Source organism: Morone saxatilis, unplaced genomic scaffold (assembly GCF_004916995.1).
Source record: "Morone saxatilis isolate NCDOM2014 unplaced genomic scaffold, NCSU_SB_2.0 Contig21, whole genome shotgun sequence".
Classification (NCBI taxonomy): domain Eukaryota; kingdom Metazoa; phylum Chordata; class Actinopteri; family Moronidae; genus Morone; species Morone saxatilis.
This window is the reverse complement of record NW_023339774.1, coordinates 15,621,201-15,637,329: the sequence shown is the minus strand read 5'-3', so window position 1 is coordinate 15,637,329 and position 16,129 is coordinate 15,621,201. Positions and strand designations below refer to the sequence as shown.

At 39.7% G+C, this 16,129-nt stretch overlaps 1 protein-coding gene across 2 annotated transcripts in view; it reads right to left on the bottom strand.

The window, feature by feature from the left end:
• Positions 1 to 16,129, bottom strand: part of arhgap24 (Rho GTPase activating protein 24) — a 69,299-nt gene that overhangs the window by 24,637 nt on the left and 28,533 nt on the right. Inside the window, exon 1 of one of the 2 annotated variants that reach the window (XM_035667522.1) lies at positions 4,597 to 5,109. The exons of the other annotated variant lie outside the window; for it this stretch is intronic. Within the exon in view, the coding sequence (XP_035523415.1) occupies positions 4,597 to 4,618 (22 nt within the window). The 5' untranslated portion in view covers positions 4,619 to 5,109. Of the gene's footprint in view, positions 1 to 4,596; positions 5,110 to 16,129 lie in introns of those variants that run through there. 2 annotated transcript variants of the gene reach the window in all.

Here is a 16,129-nt window from a genome sequence, read left to right as displayed (position 1 = left end):
TGTTTACTATGAGGGATTATATGCCGTGTCATAAACTAATTTCAAGTTTCTTTAAGTTGGTGTTCATGCTTGGAAATGGACACCAGTCCTTGGCTGCCTTCACTCTAAAATAAATGGTTTTGCTTTGGAAAATGTCTATAAGGAGTGCAAAGTATATGTGATTTGTAGTAAATATGCTAACATTTACACAAAACATAAAACCATATGATCGTAAATCATAACAATCGTAAATCATAAAATCACAAATGACATTTATGGAAGCTCTCAGCCATTGGTATGAAACCACAAACATTCTGTACAACGTATTTATTTCTGCTGTGACTTGCAGCATAACGTGAGATTAATTCTAGACTAACTCCAAACATCTTTAAACTATGCATGACAACACTTTGAGGTTTGTTAAAATACCAAAATCCTTACGAGTGAACCATTTAGACCACTGACAACTTCAGTGACTACTGACTGGGGGGATTAATATCCCATTAAAATGTTAGAAGTGTTGAGTTTTGGTGAGGGCTGGCAGCTGTTGTCACTTGAACACTTGCACGCAATGCTGGGAGGCTGAAACATTACATCAGTGATACAGACAGACTGATACTTCAGAGGAAGCTTCTGGAAAGGTGCAGTACATACAGATCCAAGAGAAAAACTTGGAGCGGCTCTGCAGGAGAGATCAGATCTCTAACGTCAACCTGACACTAGTTTTTAATGCACTTGGTGGCAAGATCCCCATATTGTCATGTTTCACTTCAGACAGTCAGACACACTTTAAGCAAACAGTAAACACTCAGTTGGACTGCAATGTGTTTGACAGGAGTGTATTAGAATCTCTGTGTGCTGTAACATGCATGTGATGTTGTGTGTCTGTGTGACTGTGTTATGGTTATGCACTCATGGCCATGAGACTGTAAATCTGTATGTTAGAATGCCGGGAATTCATAGTCTGTGTGCACTCTGCGACCCAAAACAAATGATCTCTCTTGTCTGATATCTAAATTTGTTTTGATTTAGATACAGGATGTTGCCAGCGCCTCATACAAACATACTCAGATGCAGATAAGGATGCTTTTGCTAAAACCATTTTGTGTAGAATGTTTTACTGTGAAGAGTGCGAAATTTCAGTCAAAATTTTAGCTTTTTTCCTGCAGGTTTACAAATATTTGCTATATTACAGCGCCCATCTTAATTGCTACAATAAAGAAAAGAGTTCCAAAAAAAAAACATCCAGTAGCAATTATGTTGGAAGGAAAAGACATAGACAAACATCCTGGCATTCGGTGAAGGGATTGAACCTCCCTTTATCCAGAGAATGGAACCAGGAGTGGACTTGACAAAGTACCCGTTGCTCTGCTCACTAATACCTTCTAATATCACCTTTCAGCACTGATGAGGGCTTCAGGGCAGATGCACACCTGCACTCCCCACAGCCAAAATTTGTAGGTTGAGCCTTTGGGAAAAGCCCTTTGAACTTTTCAGACAGGGTTATAGAAACCTGACTTCTGGTTTATGGTTTGACTACTGGAGGCAGAGCAACTTACTTACTCTGCCTTTCCCCATGAGAACCAAAGAGAACCTGAGTCTGGTATGAAGAAGACCTTTGACCAGTGAGATGCAACAAAAATGTGACGACAAAAAAAAATCCTGACAGCTATGTCTTAAGAATAATGTTTCTCATGATTTTCATTCACCTGAAGTAATTTCATTATAAAATGAATTCACTCTGGTTATGTGTCATAGACGCATTAATCAATGTTTTCATTTGCTAGATTGCTTCAGGAGATTGAAGGGCCTGTCAGAGGTGAACATTATTGTGATAGAGAATAGAGATAAATCTGACATTCATCAATCACCACTTCATATTTACACATAGTGACTGATGAGGTGGGACATGAAAGATGAATTACACAATTTTTGGTGCAGAAATGGTTAAAAATAGTGAATGCATTTCCAGACCAGAAGTATCTGTGTAATAGACCTATGCTTCTGTCTTTCTGCCAGTTATTTTCGATGTGTGATGGCCAAACTCAGAAGGCATGCACCATAAAACTTCCTGTTGACTCGCTGCCTAATTATTTGGACAGCCAATGGACAGTGCCCATCAGCTTCGGCAAGATAAGCGTGTTTTCATTTTGGCCATCGCAGCAGTCCTGTCTGCGTTGCCGCTCGACATCCTCGTTGTTTTCTCTGACAAAGCTGGCCAAAGCGCTGCCAGCCTGAGAGGGCTGCAGTGCAGGGGGAGTGCAGGCGAGCTGGGTCAAAGAAAAAGATTGGTGGTGATCTAAGTGGAGAGACAGAGAAATGCTGACCATGAGGTTAGCTCTTTGTGTGTTTGAGAGTGCGTTGCTGAACTTTTGCTGATGTTGTTCGGTCATTTTTCTAGGTTCAAACCTGTGCTATAAATAAAGCTTTTATTAACTACAGTCTCTGGTGCAGCTACGGATGCATGTAGTGTCTATTTAAAATCAGTGTACAGTTGCCGTCTAGTGCTACACACTGTATTTAACCATACAGGTTACTGTATTTACTGTTGATGCTCTTAATATAAAATATGTAGAATATATTCTCAATTAATGAATTAATTATATGGTCCCTAAAATGCCAGAAAATGCCCAGACTGCCCAGAGCCCCTGGTGATGTCTTCAAATCACTTTTCAGGATGTGACAACTAAAGTTAGACTCTAATATTGGGAGAGTTGAGCTGAGGGGATCTGGCTTATGACTGATACACTGAAGTATTCATGTTTAAAAAATATCAAATTCAAAATGAATATTAGTTAATTTATACTTTACACTTACAACCATCCGTTTTCAACATCTCAAACATAAAACACCTCTCTTATCTCTTTCCTCCTCACCTCCATGAATGGTTCTTGAAATCTCATTTCTGCCTGAACATTCACATATACAGTATTTCTTCTGCCCAATTTCTCTCCCATCTGTTGCTTCAGATTTGTGCATGAGAACAGCTTTACCGGGAAGGATTTACATGCAGGCTGGGAGCCATGAATTCAGGAGTGTGTTCTGTTATCTGCCTCAAGCAGCCAAGCAAAGTGAAATTTGAGCCATGAAAATGCTTTTTTTGCTAAGCATGACTTTTCTTCCTCTGGCAACTTTTTTTTTTTTTAAAGCTATGTATCTAGTACAACTGAACCTGGGTGGCATTTAAACTACATATGTGGTTTAAAAGCTTATGTTATTATACAAGTTATTCAAATGGGTCCTTTGGTTAAATCCTTATTCACTGACAAAATTATTTTGTATTACTTAATATTTACAAATTATTAGTGTTATTTTCTTTCATTTGCTGTAGGAGATGCTCTCAGTATTCTGCTATTGATAAATATCAATGTGATAAAATGCTCTATTGTTTTTGCTATACCTTGGAAGCTTTTAAATTCATTCATTTTACAGTCATTGGAAAACTGGAAAGCTGTTAGAAGAGGAGCTCCACTGATTTTACACATCAAAGTCTGTGAACAGGTTTTGTGGAGTACTGCTGCATTTGGGAAAATTTTGTTTTAAAAAAGTTGTCTTTTGTGGCTCTAGAGGGAGCTGCATGAAACCTGATAAAGTGATGTCACTTGAGGCAGCGTGTGTTGGGGCTGAACACTACAAGTTTGAAAATGAAAAGAATCTGGGGATATGGAGTTAGAAAGACGTGAGCCTACCAGACCTCTGTAGCCTGCACCTAATTTCTGCTTCAAGGTAGCGAATGGCTCGATTAGCTGCTACTAACATAACACTGAATCCCTGACCAAACTGACAGTGGTTGAGTTGCATTGTGGGTAATGCAGGTATTGAGGAGGAATACATGGAATTAATTTGGTATGACATCTTTGTTATAGGAGTGAAATATTTAAATCAGTAGCACACTCTTCAAGGGTCTGAACTTTTTGTGCCTTTTTTATATGTTGCATGCACTTTTTGGCAATGTAAACTGAACTGAAATGTGTTCTAATTCTTCTGTGGTTATAAGTCACACCACATAACACATCTCCTTAATTAAAAAAAGCAAAACTACAATGTGCAGAAAATGTGCAGAAAATGTAATATATTGAAAATGAAAATGGATGAGCATGAAGTAGGATCTTCATCAAGCTCCAAGAAACAAAGCCCCTCTATAAAAAGACATTACTGCATTTGAAATGTAACATTTCGTCAGAAATAATAACTCCATTATTCACAAAGCACGTTTGTAGATGTTGGTTTAGTGGACAAATAAAAAGGAAGCTGCAGCGATGCCACCACAACAACAGGAAAATCAGGAATGCAACCGCACGCTCATCTGAAATCACAGCTGCAAAAAACATAAGCAATGAACTGTAACTTGTAAAACAACTTGCTGACATGATGAATGGACAGCATATGGAAAAGACACTTTCTCGGTGAGAACTTATAAGTAATTTGCAACTCATCTGCAAGTAGCTTTGTGTCTTAAGTTTAAACCTGTCTGAGAAATCCTTCCACCCCTTCCTTCAGTTGTTACTGAAACTAAAGACAGTGCAAAGTCTAATAATATCACTGCCATCGTAATGAATCGGTCCCAACCAGATGCAAACATGTAAGTATTCATTACTGTTATGTAGCGAGACAGACCTGGGTTGGAGTTAAGATCCATGGGGTGCAGAGGAAGACGTGCCCCCTTCTCAGCCGGAGGTTGAGGGAGCAAAAGCCACGCTGTCGCTGCTGACCGCCGGCCCCCCAGTGACACTTCTTCATCTGTTCTTGTTCTGTGCCACAGATAGATTTATCTCCCTCTGTTTCTGCTAAAACACACTCCACTACACTCTCTATAGTCCTTTCCACTCTCACCCTCCTTCCTTTGCTTCTCGCTTCCCTCCACTTCATATAATGATTTCGCCTAAAACTTCATTTTGTTAAGTCAAAGGCAGGTCAATGTGACACACCAATCAGCAGCACATAGGCAAGGTCAGGCTAAGGCTAGTCTGTCTGCCTCTCAGGAACCCTTTCCTCTACACATACTTCTGTCAGAGGAACTGAAAGAGCAGAGGAAGCATATTTCTGAGACACACACGAAAGAAGTGCAGGAGAGTGCGGCCGAATGAAACCGAGTGAGACAGCAAGCCGAAGGCAAGATGGTGTGTCTGCTTGTCTCTGAAGGAAGTGAGAGGGGTGGGGTGGGAGCTGGTGGTGGTGGTGGTGGGGGAAGGGGAGGGGGTGTATCGTAAATCAAGCAGTCCTCCCCAAAGTGGGGACCTGTAAATCTGGTGAACGAAGAGTGGGCACCCGGCCAAATGACTCATCCACAGCGCTCTATAAATACAGCAATTGCGGGGTCGACAAGGCTGCTGCTACTGGTGGCCAAGAAGCCCTAAGACACTGAGGTTTCTCCCTGTTGGAGGAAGGTCTTTAATAGCCTCCTTATCGTTTTTCAATCTCACCCAGACTTAAAGGAGAACCACACATCATTGGCTTCCATTAAATGGAAGAGAGCGCCCCTTTGTGAAGAATGGTTAAATTTAAGGCCAACGCTACCTGTTGGATTTAACGCAGAGGAAAAAAATGTGTAGTGAGGAGACATCTAAATATTTATCCAGACAGAAATCAGTTTACATACCACTGGTCTGAACATTCAAGTCAAGTGTCCCCATCGGACAAACATACTGTAGTAGTCCAGCAGAAACTTCACTGGAGGCTAGAATGTGCAACTGCTGAGACCTGGCCAACCTGATACATGTGGGAGCAGGGGTTGTGGACGGGGGTTAGAGTGGGAGGCTGATGGACGAGATTGCTATGTGACATGTCAAATACCGATCCCCTCAATAGGGCTGTTATGTAAGCATGTGAGCTTCCTGTCCTGTCCTTCTCCTTGGCCTGAGACTTGGCCTGTTTGCACGCCTCAGTGCATTTCCTCCAGAGGGTCTCACTGCCGCGGACACACGAAAGGAAGATGAGGGTCTGGAATTCTCTCACTAGATGAGAATGAGGCAGATATCTCAAACAACATCTACTACATACAAAAGGTATGCAGCTTATTGTTTGGACGTGTCGAATTCCCCTGTCTCCTGCTTTTTGTCACGTACCTTTTTGAATCAGAAGTTCAAAGTTTTGAAACATACAACAGCTCATCCCATGAGAGTCTGGTTGAAATGCGAAGAATGTATGCATGGGGTCAAATAAATGTGTGTAAAAGTACAAGGTTGTGTTTTGTTGTACCATTTTTTGTCCTTCACAGCTCAGATACAAAGCCATTTACCACCACACGCTGCTAGTTTATCATCTTTTCATGAAATGACAGCATTGTTTGGAGCTTGTGGAGGATGAATCATTAAGTGAAACACCTCTAATGTACAACATAAAAAGTGTAGCAGACAACATTGCATGTCCACTCATCCTACACGTTATCCTCTTGTGTTGTTATTGCAGCTGCCTTTTTCCATTTAGTGGTTGATCAATCATGGCTTTATGAAAAATGGGCTTTATCATTCACTGTGCAGCTTGAGCCATTATGAGAGCTCCCACAGGCTTTGGCCCCATCACTAAAATACATAAACTGCACATTTTGTTGTTTTTTTGTTGTTGTACAGAGAAACCACTGTAACCACTGATCAGTCTGCTGTGGAAGATACTGACAACATATAAAACCATCGATCATATTCATTTGCTGTAACAAAGTTACTGTAACAAACCTCCCACTCAAAACATTATTATTATTATTCCAACCTCTATTTTAATTACACTGAGTGTATGCATGTGCAGAAGTAAGGGAAAACATGTATAAGCTACATCTTGTTTTAAAGAAACATTTCAGTATTTTGGGAAATTTTTTGCTTTCTTTCTGAGAGTTTGTCTGCTACAGCCACTTGCCACTTAGCTTAGCTTAGCATAAATACTCAGGGTGGGTGAGGATAACACAGTGGCGGACATTCAAAAGCAGCTGGCTGGTTATGGTTCCGTTATTGATTTAAATCACTGACTCTCAAAACATTTTAAAAAATCAATTGACAAAGTGAAAATAGTATGAGTTTCCTGTTATATATTTTTTTCAATATCTGTCAAGCTGTAAAATGTAATTGCAAGATACTTAGCGGAAGTAAAATGAATGGTTCAAAAACACGTGGCTCCAAAAAGAAGAGAAGTGTGGACCAGGACTACGTTCTTTTCCACCTAATTAGCTCTGGTTCTTGAACTGGATCCCTGCAGATCAACAGTCAACAATAAATAATTTTCTTATTAGGAATAAACCTCCCTCCTGTATGAATTGCATGTAGCTGAATAGGGTCAGCCTACACTACTGTCATTTAAAGTTGGTCACAATGGTGGTTTAATATTTGCTGAGGTGGTACACAGTGTTAAAAGTAACAAGAAACACTGATTTAAATATTACACATATTATTTATACAGTAGAATATTATGCAAATGCAACTTGTGAGGTTGGGGCCCAGCAATTGTATCAGGGAGGTGCCCCCACGGTGCCCCTGCAGCTGGATGTGACAGTCCATCCCTTTTCTTAACAACCATTGCTTCAAACTTAAAGATGTTAGCCATCACACTCAGCATGTTCCATTGGACATTGGAAATAATCATCTCATAACCGTAAAAGGACAATATTTTCTATAAACAGCAGATTTCACCCTACTGTCACTGAACTAAACACTCTCCAGGCCTCCAGAATGAGCAGTCTGTGAAAATTCCACACAGAAGGGAGGCATCCTTGTCAGAGAGTCCAATGCCCCCTTTAAACCTGATCATTATAAGAATCTCTCTGAGTGCAAAATCACTAAACATTTGCTGCTGCAGACTCCCACTGCATCCTCCTGCAAGATACCTTGGGAAACCTGGTCAGTGACCTTTTCCTAATCCACAAATCCACATATCTAGTCAGGTTTAGCAAACTCGAAACCTTTCAGCAATCTCTGAGAGGTTAAAAAGACATCGTCTCTGCTTTAAAAACTAACAGCAGTCTGCATTGTTACTTTTAAATCCAACTGACAGTCAGCCGAGTTTCCTTTCCAGCACCTTGTCACATGCTTTCAGAAGAGGGGAGTTTGAGTTGTCTGCAATCTGTTTGAGCATACAATCCCCAAAATGTTATGCCTCCAACATCTGCCAATATGGAGTCTAAATCTATGTGACACTGAAAAGTCTTTTCAATCAAGGCACTCCAACATTATCTCGACATTTCAGATTTCATGCATGCCCTCTGCCTTGACACTGATGAGTTTTCTAACTCTGTCAGCAACCTCTGCCAAGGAAATTTTCTCAGACTCCAAAAAATTCCCCCTTTTTCTCTTGAATAAAGGATGTGTCCCCCGGGTTTTCTTTCTCAAACTACCTCTTACACCTTCCAACTATTTCCACAGTCAATGTCAGCAGCATTTCTCAGCCTCTGCAAAGACAAACTAAGCAACGCCCTGCCTCCAACTCAGTTTGGTTTTCCAGAACGCAATAAGGAACATCTAAAAATCATCCTCTGTTGCCTCTATTATCTGCTCCCAAGCCAAGCTTCCGCTTTGGCAGCTAGACAGCAGCAGCCTTGCTGGCCTGCAAATAACTTTCGAAGTAAGGAGCACCAACTGGGGGCCTGCTATTTTAGATTGACAGCACTGGTCTTCACTGGCATCAACCAGCAGGACTATGACTACCACCACCAACTAGACTTTCAGCAAAGCTCCAATTAGCTGCTTCCATGACAGAGAGAGAAAGAGAGAGAGAGAGACATTTTGGCTGGCATCCAGCTCTGATTTTCTTTCCAAATAAATAATTTGGTTTTAATAATATGGGTGAAGGGGGGGTTTGTTTACATGCTGTTGACCACGGCCATAATGAACTTTGTTGCAAAGCTATGTCGGGGGAGATCTTAGCATTGCTAGAATAAATAAAAAGTTAAAAGACACAATATGTTTACCAAATTTAATGGCAGCCCATAGTTGTTACATTTTGCTGAACGACAAACGGCAACCCCATGGTGAGTCATTCGAATTCATCATCTTGCAACCATTTATGTTTGTACATTATTTTGTGCCAATCCATGTGATAGCTATAGAGATATTTTACTCATTAAGTGAAAAATGTAAAACTGGTGGTGCTTCATGGAAAAGTCAGCAGCAAGTCATAGAAGTCATCATCTGGGGACTATTTGTACTAAATTATATGGCAACCCATCCCAAAAAAACATAAATGTCAACCTACTGTTGGTAGGATCTATCCTCTGGGGAACATCAAGGTCTGCACAACAGCTCATGGCAATTGGTATAAAAATAATTATTCCTTTGAATGTCTCTATGAAAACACTGGAGACAGTGTACATTTACTGTAACGTCAACACTATGCATTTAGTCTCCTATTTCAAAAGGCGTCTTTCATATCAGGTTATAAATGCTTTATAATTTCAGAGTTTGTGCCACAGCACCGAGCTCCAAATGAACAGCACAATCTCACACAAACATCGTCCCCTGAGATCCTCCCTGGGGAAAATGTCACTAATGAAGTCAGTGGGTGGCTCACTGTTTTCAATGTTGAATGTCGCATCAGAGGCGGAAACTCTCCAGTTATTGGATTGTGGGCTTAGAATATTGAGAAACATAAAACTGGCTGATTTCATGGCGTAATTCAATATGAAAAACGTCTGTCAGGGGAAAAGAGCAGTGCCAGCTACATGCATTATGGGCTAACATAAATTTACACACACTTTGAACTGATATCTCTGGGTGACACTGGATCATTTTGGAACTTTCGTAGACTATTTTCTCACTTCATGCTGCCAGGACACTGATATCTGCTATATGTGTCTGTCTGTGATGGCCCTTTGCCCCTTTGTAAGGCTGAGTGCTTGGGGTCATAAATTTAGATATCAAGAGAACAACAACAAGGGATGTGAATCTCAGAAGCGACATATGAGAAATGTCAACAGCAGCAGATTGCCAGGCCACAACTCCTCCAGGAGGCCATATGCCGCTGTGTCACAGGCAGCCGGTTATTGACTTTATATGCATGCTTGGAAAACATGGATGTGCATAAACATGTCTGCACACAAACACACTGAGGAAGAGAAAGGGGAAAGAAAAGTTCAGTTTCTGACCTTTTTGAAAATGTCATATCACAAAGTGGAGTCACAAAGAGAGAAAGGACCACACAGACAAATGAAGATAGTCAACACTTTGATATGCAAAGCAGAATCTTGTCACTCATACTTATCATTTTACCACAGTAATATCCATAAAATCACTTTCTCTTTTAATGCATGCCTTTATACTGTTGCTCTATTCCTCTGGGATTTATGATGCATTAGAAGCTTTGTGGGCACAATACATCCAGCTGCTAATTAAATCAGTATATCAGTACATATAGTTGGAACAGAGAGCTTGTTTATCTTGTGTGTCAGATTAATTTGATCAAACGTGTGTATGGATTAATAAATGTTCGAGCTACGACAGTGAAGTGGGTGTAGGAGGTGGTGCTTGTGTGTGTGTGTGTTGGGTGCACAAGGTTTTTCATTTAATATATCGGGGTGGGGCACTGGTCTCTTTTAAATTTAATTTTGAAAATACAGAGAATAGGAAGTCAGAGTTGTTAAACCAGTTGCTTCTCTTTGAGGCATACCTTGTAATAGAACGTCAAATGAACCCGTAAACCTGTTGTGGGATTAAAGTAGTCCACAGTCTTCCAGACATTCCTTAAACATTGTTATAAAAATAGTCAAGTTACAAATAACATGAGATAAAAAAATGGATTATAGTAGTTCAGCCAACCCTCTGAAATAAACATTACTACAGTATAGTTAGAGCTGCACCAATGGTTATTAAACCTTTGTTTATATAATATATATATATATATATATAAATGTGCACACACATACACATACATGGAGGGGCTATTTGAAAGCCACCTTCATACATCCTGACACTGAAATGTCAGCACCACAGATTGATATGCTTCCTCAATTACTTTACTGGGGCTTCTTTAACCTTAAACACTGATGCCTAGAGAGCAATATTCTCTGCCTGCCATATTTATTACCATCCACAAACAAGTAGAATAATTGTTTGGGTTATTAAAGCCGCCCCTCCCCTTTTGGCTTGTGCTTTTTCTTTTACTTCATCCATCCATCGTTCCATCATCAACTTCAGGTGCTCATACTCTACATGCCGGCCTCATAATGAACAGTAGTTGTCTGTGGTCTTATAATTACATATCCTTCTTCACCCTCCAATAGTAATCATTCAGTCATTACTGTTTAATAAGAAGCCTGACTGGGTTTAGGTAAGATTAGCATGATATCCTGATACAGCACATTCCTAAACTGATCATACAATGACAGTTTGTATTCGGTTTTCTCATATAATAATAATGATAAGAAGTGTTTCTAGTCTGATTTACTCCCAGACTTGCCTGCCTTCTCACATTTACATTGTGATTATCATAACTCAATCACACAAATCACACTGTGTTAATAAGACATTCACCTCAGTGACATATGACACTCATAAATTACTACAGAGGTCACCAAGGTGGCTCTACCTATGGCTACCCATCAGGCATACATGTCAAACAAACATTAATCATGGACGCACTAAATCAAAAAAGGAAATAATACAAATGTACACATGAAATTCATTAAATGTTATTGCTGATGCGACTTGTGCTTATGGTAAAGTAATAATAATACCAGGCTGTGAAGAACTGCAATAAACCAAACATATGAAGCATTTCAAACAGTTTAAGAGAAACAATCTTTATTCAAAGTCCACAGAGCTCTAAACTGAGTCTCCAAGTCATTGCTAACTAAATGTTTACAAATGCTGAATAATAAACTACAATAACATTTAATACAGGCAAATAAATTCATTTTTATTAAATTAAATTATATATATATATAAAAATGCACTACAAGGATTCATTTAATTCTTCTTAAAATTAATCTTACTTATATGCAAAATGCAAAAAGAAGGAGAAGATTAACATAGACAGGACTAAGTTTGAGAATTTTCACAGAACTGCAATGACTGTGAAAACCACATGAGGGCACTATCGCCTTTATTTAGGCTCTGAGGCTCTACTTCCTAACTACAACACTATGTCAACTCACATTTAAAATGACGAAATGCCAAGAAATGACCTTACTTTATACAATAAGCTGAAGCCAAATATAATCTTTGATACTGAAGAGGTATATATTATAGAGTCAGGCTTTGCTCTGTAAACAGCATTTATGCTTGAGGCTGTCCACCTGCTCATGGCAACATGATCCCAAGGTCCTCTCATGAATGAAGGGATGGTAACCTCTGCGGATGAGCAGGGAAATATTCCCATAATTCAGCAGCAGTGACTTGCTGTGGCCTGACCAGCTACTCTAACCAGGCTACCAGGAGAGACTGAGAGAAACAGAGTGACAGAGAGAAAGAGGGAGCAAAAGAGTGAGCCCGGGGCAAAGAGAGAGAGAGTGACATACTGAACTCATATTGGAGCCAAGACCTTGTGTTTATTAGAGCTTGGGGATAGAGGAGCACACTGTTTCTCCATCAAAAACACAGCAGGGAGTGTTTCCTGTGTTGATTCTTGTTTTATAGGAATGGGATGATTAATCGCAGTTGGACCACGGGGAGTGACATTTACCTACAGGTATTCATGCAACTTTGACAGGTAAAATAAAAATTGAGTCTGTGCCACTTTGTCTAAAATATAATTTGCTAAAGGCAGGCTCTGCTTGCTCACTGTATTGATGTCTCAAAACTCAGCCCCCGGTGTGCAGAGCTATGTTATACCATGCAGCTGTCTTCAGATCATACCTGACATTCTTGGGAGGATTTAACAACATCAGATAAAACTGCATACTAATCTTGAGCAGTAGGATGTTCTGATATGTATTCCAGATATATGGACTGAGGGAAATCCAGTTTTTATTCTGTCAGTGCTGCCTGTGTATGAGAGATACCCTTAAGAAGTTATTTTTTTCTCTGATACTTTAGAAAGTAGCAAAAAAGAGTTTGCAGGTGCATCCAAATATAGCTACACAGAAAATGTCATAATGTAATCCTTGAGCATAGCGTCCTGCACAGATAATCTTATAGAAAATAAACATTCAATTCCAGAAACAGAAATTCTGACAGCTGTATTTATGCATTTTTGTTGTCATTCCTCCTTCACTCAGCTGAGGCCCATGTGTGCTTGCACATGTTGTAACGTGTCAGGGTGATGGAGGACAACGTCACTGGTGCTAAGAGTTTTGGTTTGGGTGAGCAAAACAAAAGCCCCATTGTGTCTGTACCTATGTGCCTCTGTCAGACAGTTAAAAATAAAGACATAACCATGAATCCAGTCTAAATATTGTTAGCCATGTGGTAAATCTGCTTCATAAGCCCCCATCTCCTCTACACCTGCAGGTTTAACACACATCATCGAGATGTGTCTATGCATCGTAAAACAAAGGCAGGACATCAGACCAACCAGAGAGAGGAACAGAAAAAGCACCAGAGTGTGCACAGCACAGGTGTTGCAGTTTTCTGAACTATTATGAACTATATGAGTAACTAAGTAAAACTTTCCATAAAAGCTCAAAGTACAGAGTTGTGTGTTAATCTGAGAGCAGAGTCTCCCTCCCCTTACAGATGTCCTGATGCTGCTATTCAAGCCCCTGGCAGTCACCCGATACAAGACAACGGACATCTCTGTACAACTCTGACTTCCACCCCCCACCCCACCCCCACCCCCATCACTTCCCGTCTCTCTGTCTGCCAAAGACTGTCCATGCGTTGTGTTCAAACTGCAGGGCCCCATTTAGACCAGTGGAATATATGTGTTGTGTTTTCCTTTAATTTTCTCTCCCCGCTTCTCTTAGAGCTCTTTATTTGCTGTCTCACAACAAGCCATGTTCTTGTTTTCCATCAGGATGAGGGAGCAGTGGATGTTGTAGAATGAGGAAAACAGTTTAGTAGCATTAGGGGTACTTGTTGAGAGTCTCTTCAAGTCTGATGAGTCCTTGTGTGGTTTAACAACCCACGAGGGCCTTGTAGTAAGCATGTGGATAATCATATTCTGATCCATGTTTAAGTCTGCGTGAGTAATTTTACGGCATTTGAGACACAGCCATAACAAGCCCAGCCATAGTTTGAAGAAGAACGTTTACTACCAGCAATGTGGGCAGTAGGCTACATGGAATAATTTGACATTTTGGGATAGGTGCTTATTTGTCTCTCTGATATGAGACTATACCTGATTAAATAAATGTTATATAAATCTCTTAAATATGAAGCTACAGTCAGCAGCTGGTTGACTGTTAGCTCAGCATGAAGACTAGAAACATGCATACAACCAAAACTTGTTGTTTTAACAGTTGTTTTGACAGACGACACAATGCGATATGTTTTCTTTAGTGAGCTTTAGAAGCGCTGGAGTTTGTTACCCACCACTGGCTGTATCTTCATATTTCTATATTTCATAGACAATGCGAGTTTGTTGTATTACCCAAAATGTCTTTGAAGTACAAAATCTTAGTCTCTTAAGCAATAAAATGTACACTTGGATTTGGTGCCACAGCTTCAGTTGGTCTGGAGTAACATATGGTGGCTAATGTAAGCCAATGTTAGCAGATTTTACCCTTCTGAGTCAGTTTGCTGACTTTATGACTCCTCTCCTCCAGTGGCAGTTGTTCAAAAGTAACATGGTCTTGCTTTAATGAAAATTCCTTGAAAACATGCCATAAACTTACAAAGTCTCTCTCTTTTTCTCTTTTTCTGAATAAAGTCTAGACCCTCTATATGTATATAATATACAAGAAGTAAGAGCAGTTTAACAACAACACATGCCAACTAGATAAGGACAAAACAATGAAAAAGATCCATATAATGAAAGCCCCATCAGTCAGTGCTGACCTTGATTTTAAAAAACAGAGATCTGAAGGTGAAGTCATTAATTATTTGGGGCATCCTACTGGTAACTGCCCTTAAATCTTGAACTTGAACACACCACAAACATTTTAGGACACATTCGTCCTTATTTATTCCCTAATGGTAACTAATATGTTACCACAGCTCTCATATTCATCATCTATTAGGGACAGAATAGGGATAAACTGCCTCTTCTGTCTGTTATTTTTTACACTGTAACTGCACTGTGAGCATGTCCTTCAATTTTCCAATAAACTTTTGTACTTCAGTCACTTTTGTATGCATTAAACAATACACCGAAGTGAAGCTATTGCATTTGGACAATTGATAGCAAAAACTGAAAATGCATCATATGGTATAATATTTGATTTACAGTAACTGTATTAGTACATCATCTATGTGGCCTCACAGTCATATAGTAGCACACTGAAATAATGACATAAGCTGAGGTTGAAACTGACCATCACCAAGAAAGACAAAAGACATACACAGTTTAAAAAAACCTCCATATCCAGCATATATACCAACAACAAAATAACTAAGATACTCCAGCATCCTTGTTGAGTTGGGTGTTATATGGCAGCTGGGAACAGCACCTGGTAAACTGTGGAAATTATTTTATGACTGCTATTGCAGGTAGAGAAAACTGAATCTCCCCTTCCATCCTTAAGAGTGTTTACAGAAGCTAATACAGTCTATTCCCACAGAAAAATAGAAGAAAACTGTTTGTTGTGGTATAGACCGGGAAACACAAGCACTAAGAAAATTATACTACAACAGTTAATAATATGAGATTTCACAGTGTGCAACAGCATATACTGTACCTGCTACTGGATGCACACTGCGAGCATCTGGAAAGGGAAAGGGGGAACTGAAAACTGAAATTGGGCACAATGAGTTAATGTGGCATGTGATAAAATAAAAACTGTACCTGACAGTGATCGGAAATAAAGATCAAAAGAATTATAAAAAATATTTCACTGTCTTCATTTTTCCAGAGAAAAGATAGCTTTTAGATGTCAAAAATCCTCTGCAACCTTAAACCACTTCTACATTTCTCTAAGTAATGTTAGGTGTCGGGGACCTCAGCTCTGTGCCGTCAACAGCATAAAAATACCAGACTAAAAACAGCTACTTATTTATTTGTATTGTGGGTATTTTTTAGCTGAAATACATGGAAAAGAGAACCGAATATTTTTGTTTCTGTAACTTCCCTTTTACTTCTGTTATCAGACAAATTTGCTTATTGGTGTGAAACAGCCTTCTCGAGCCAAGCATTGCCA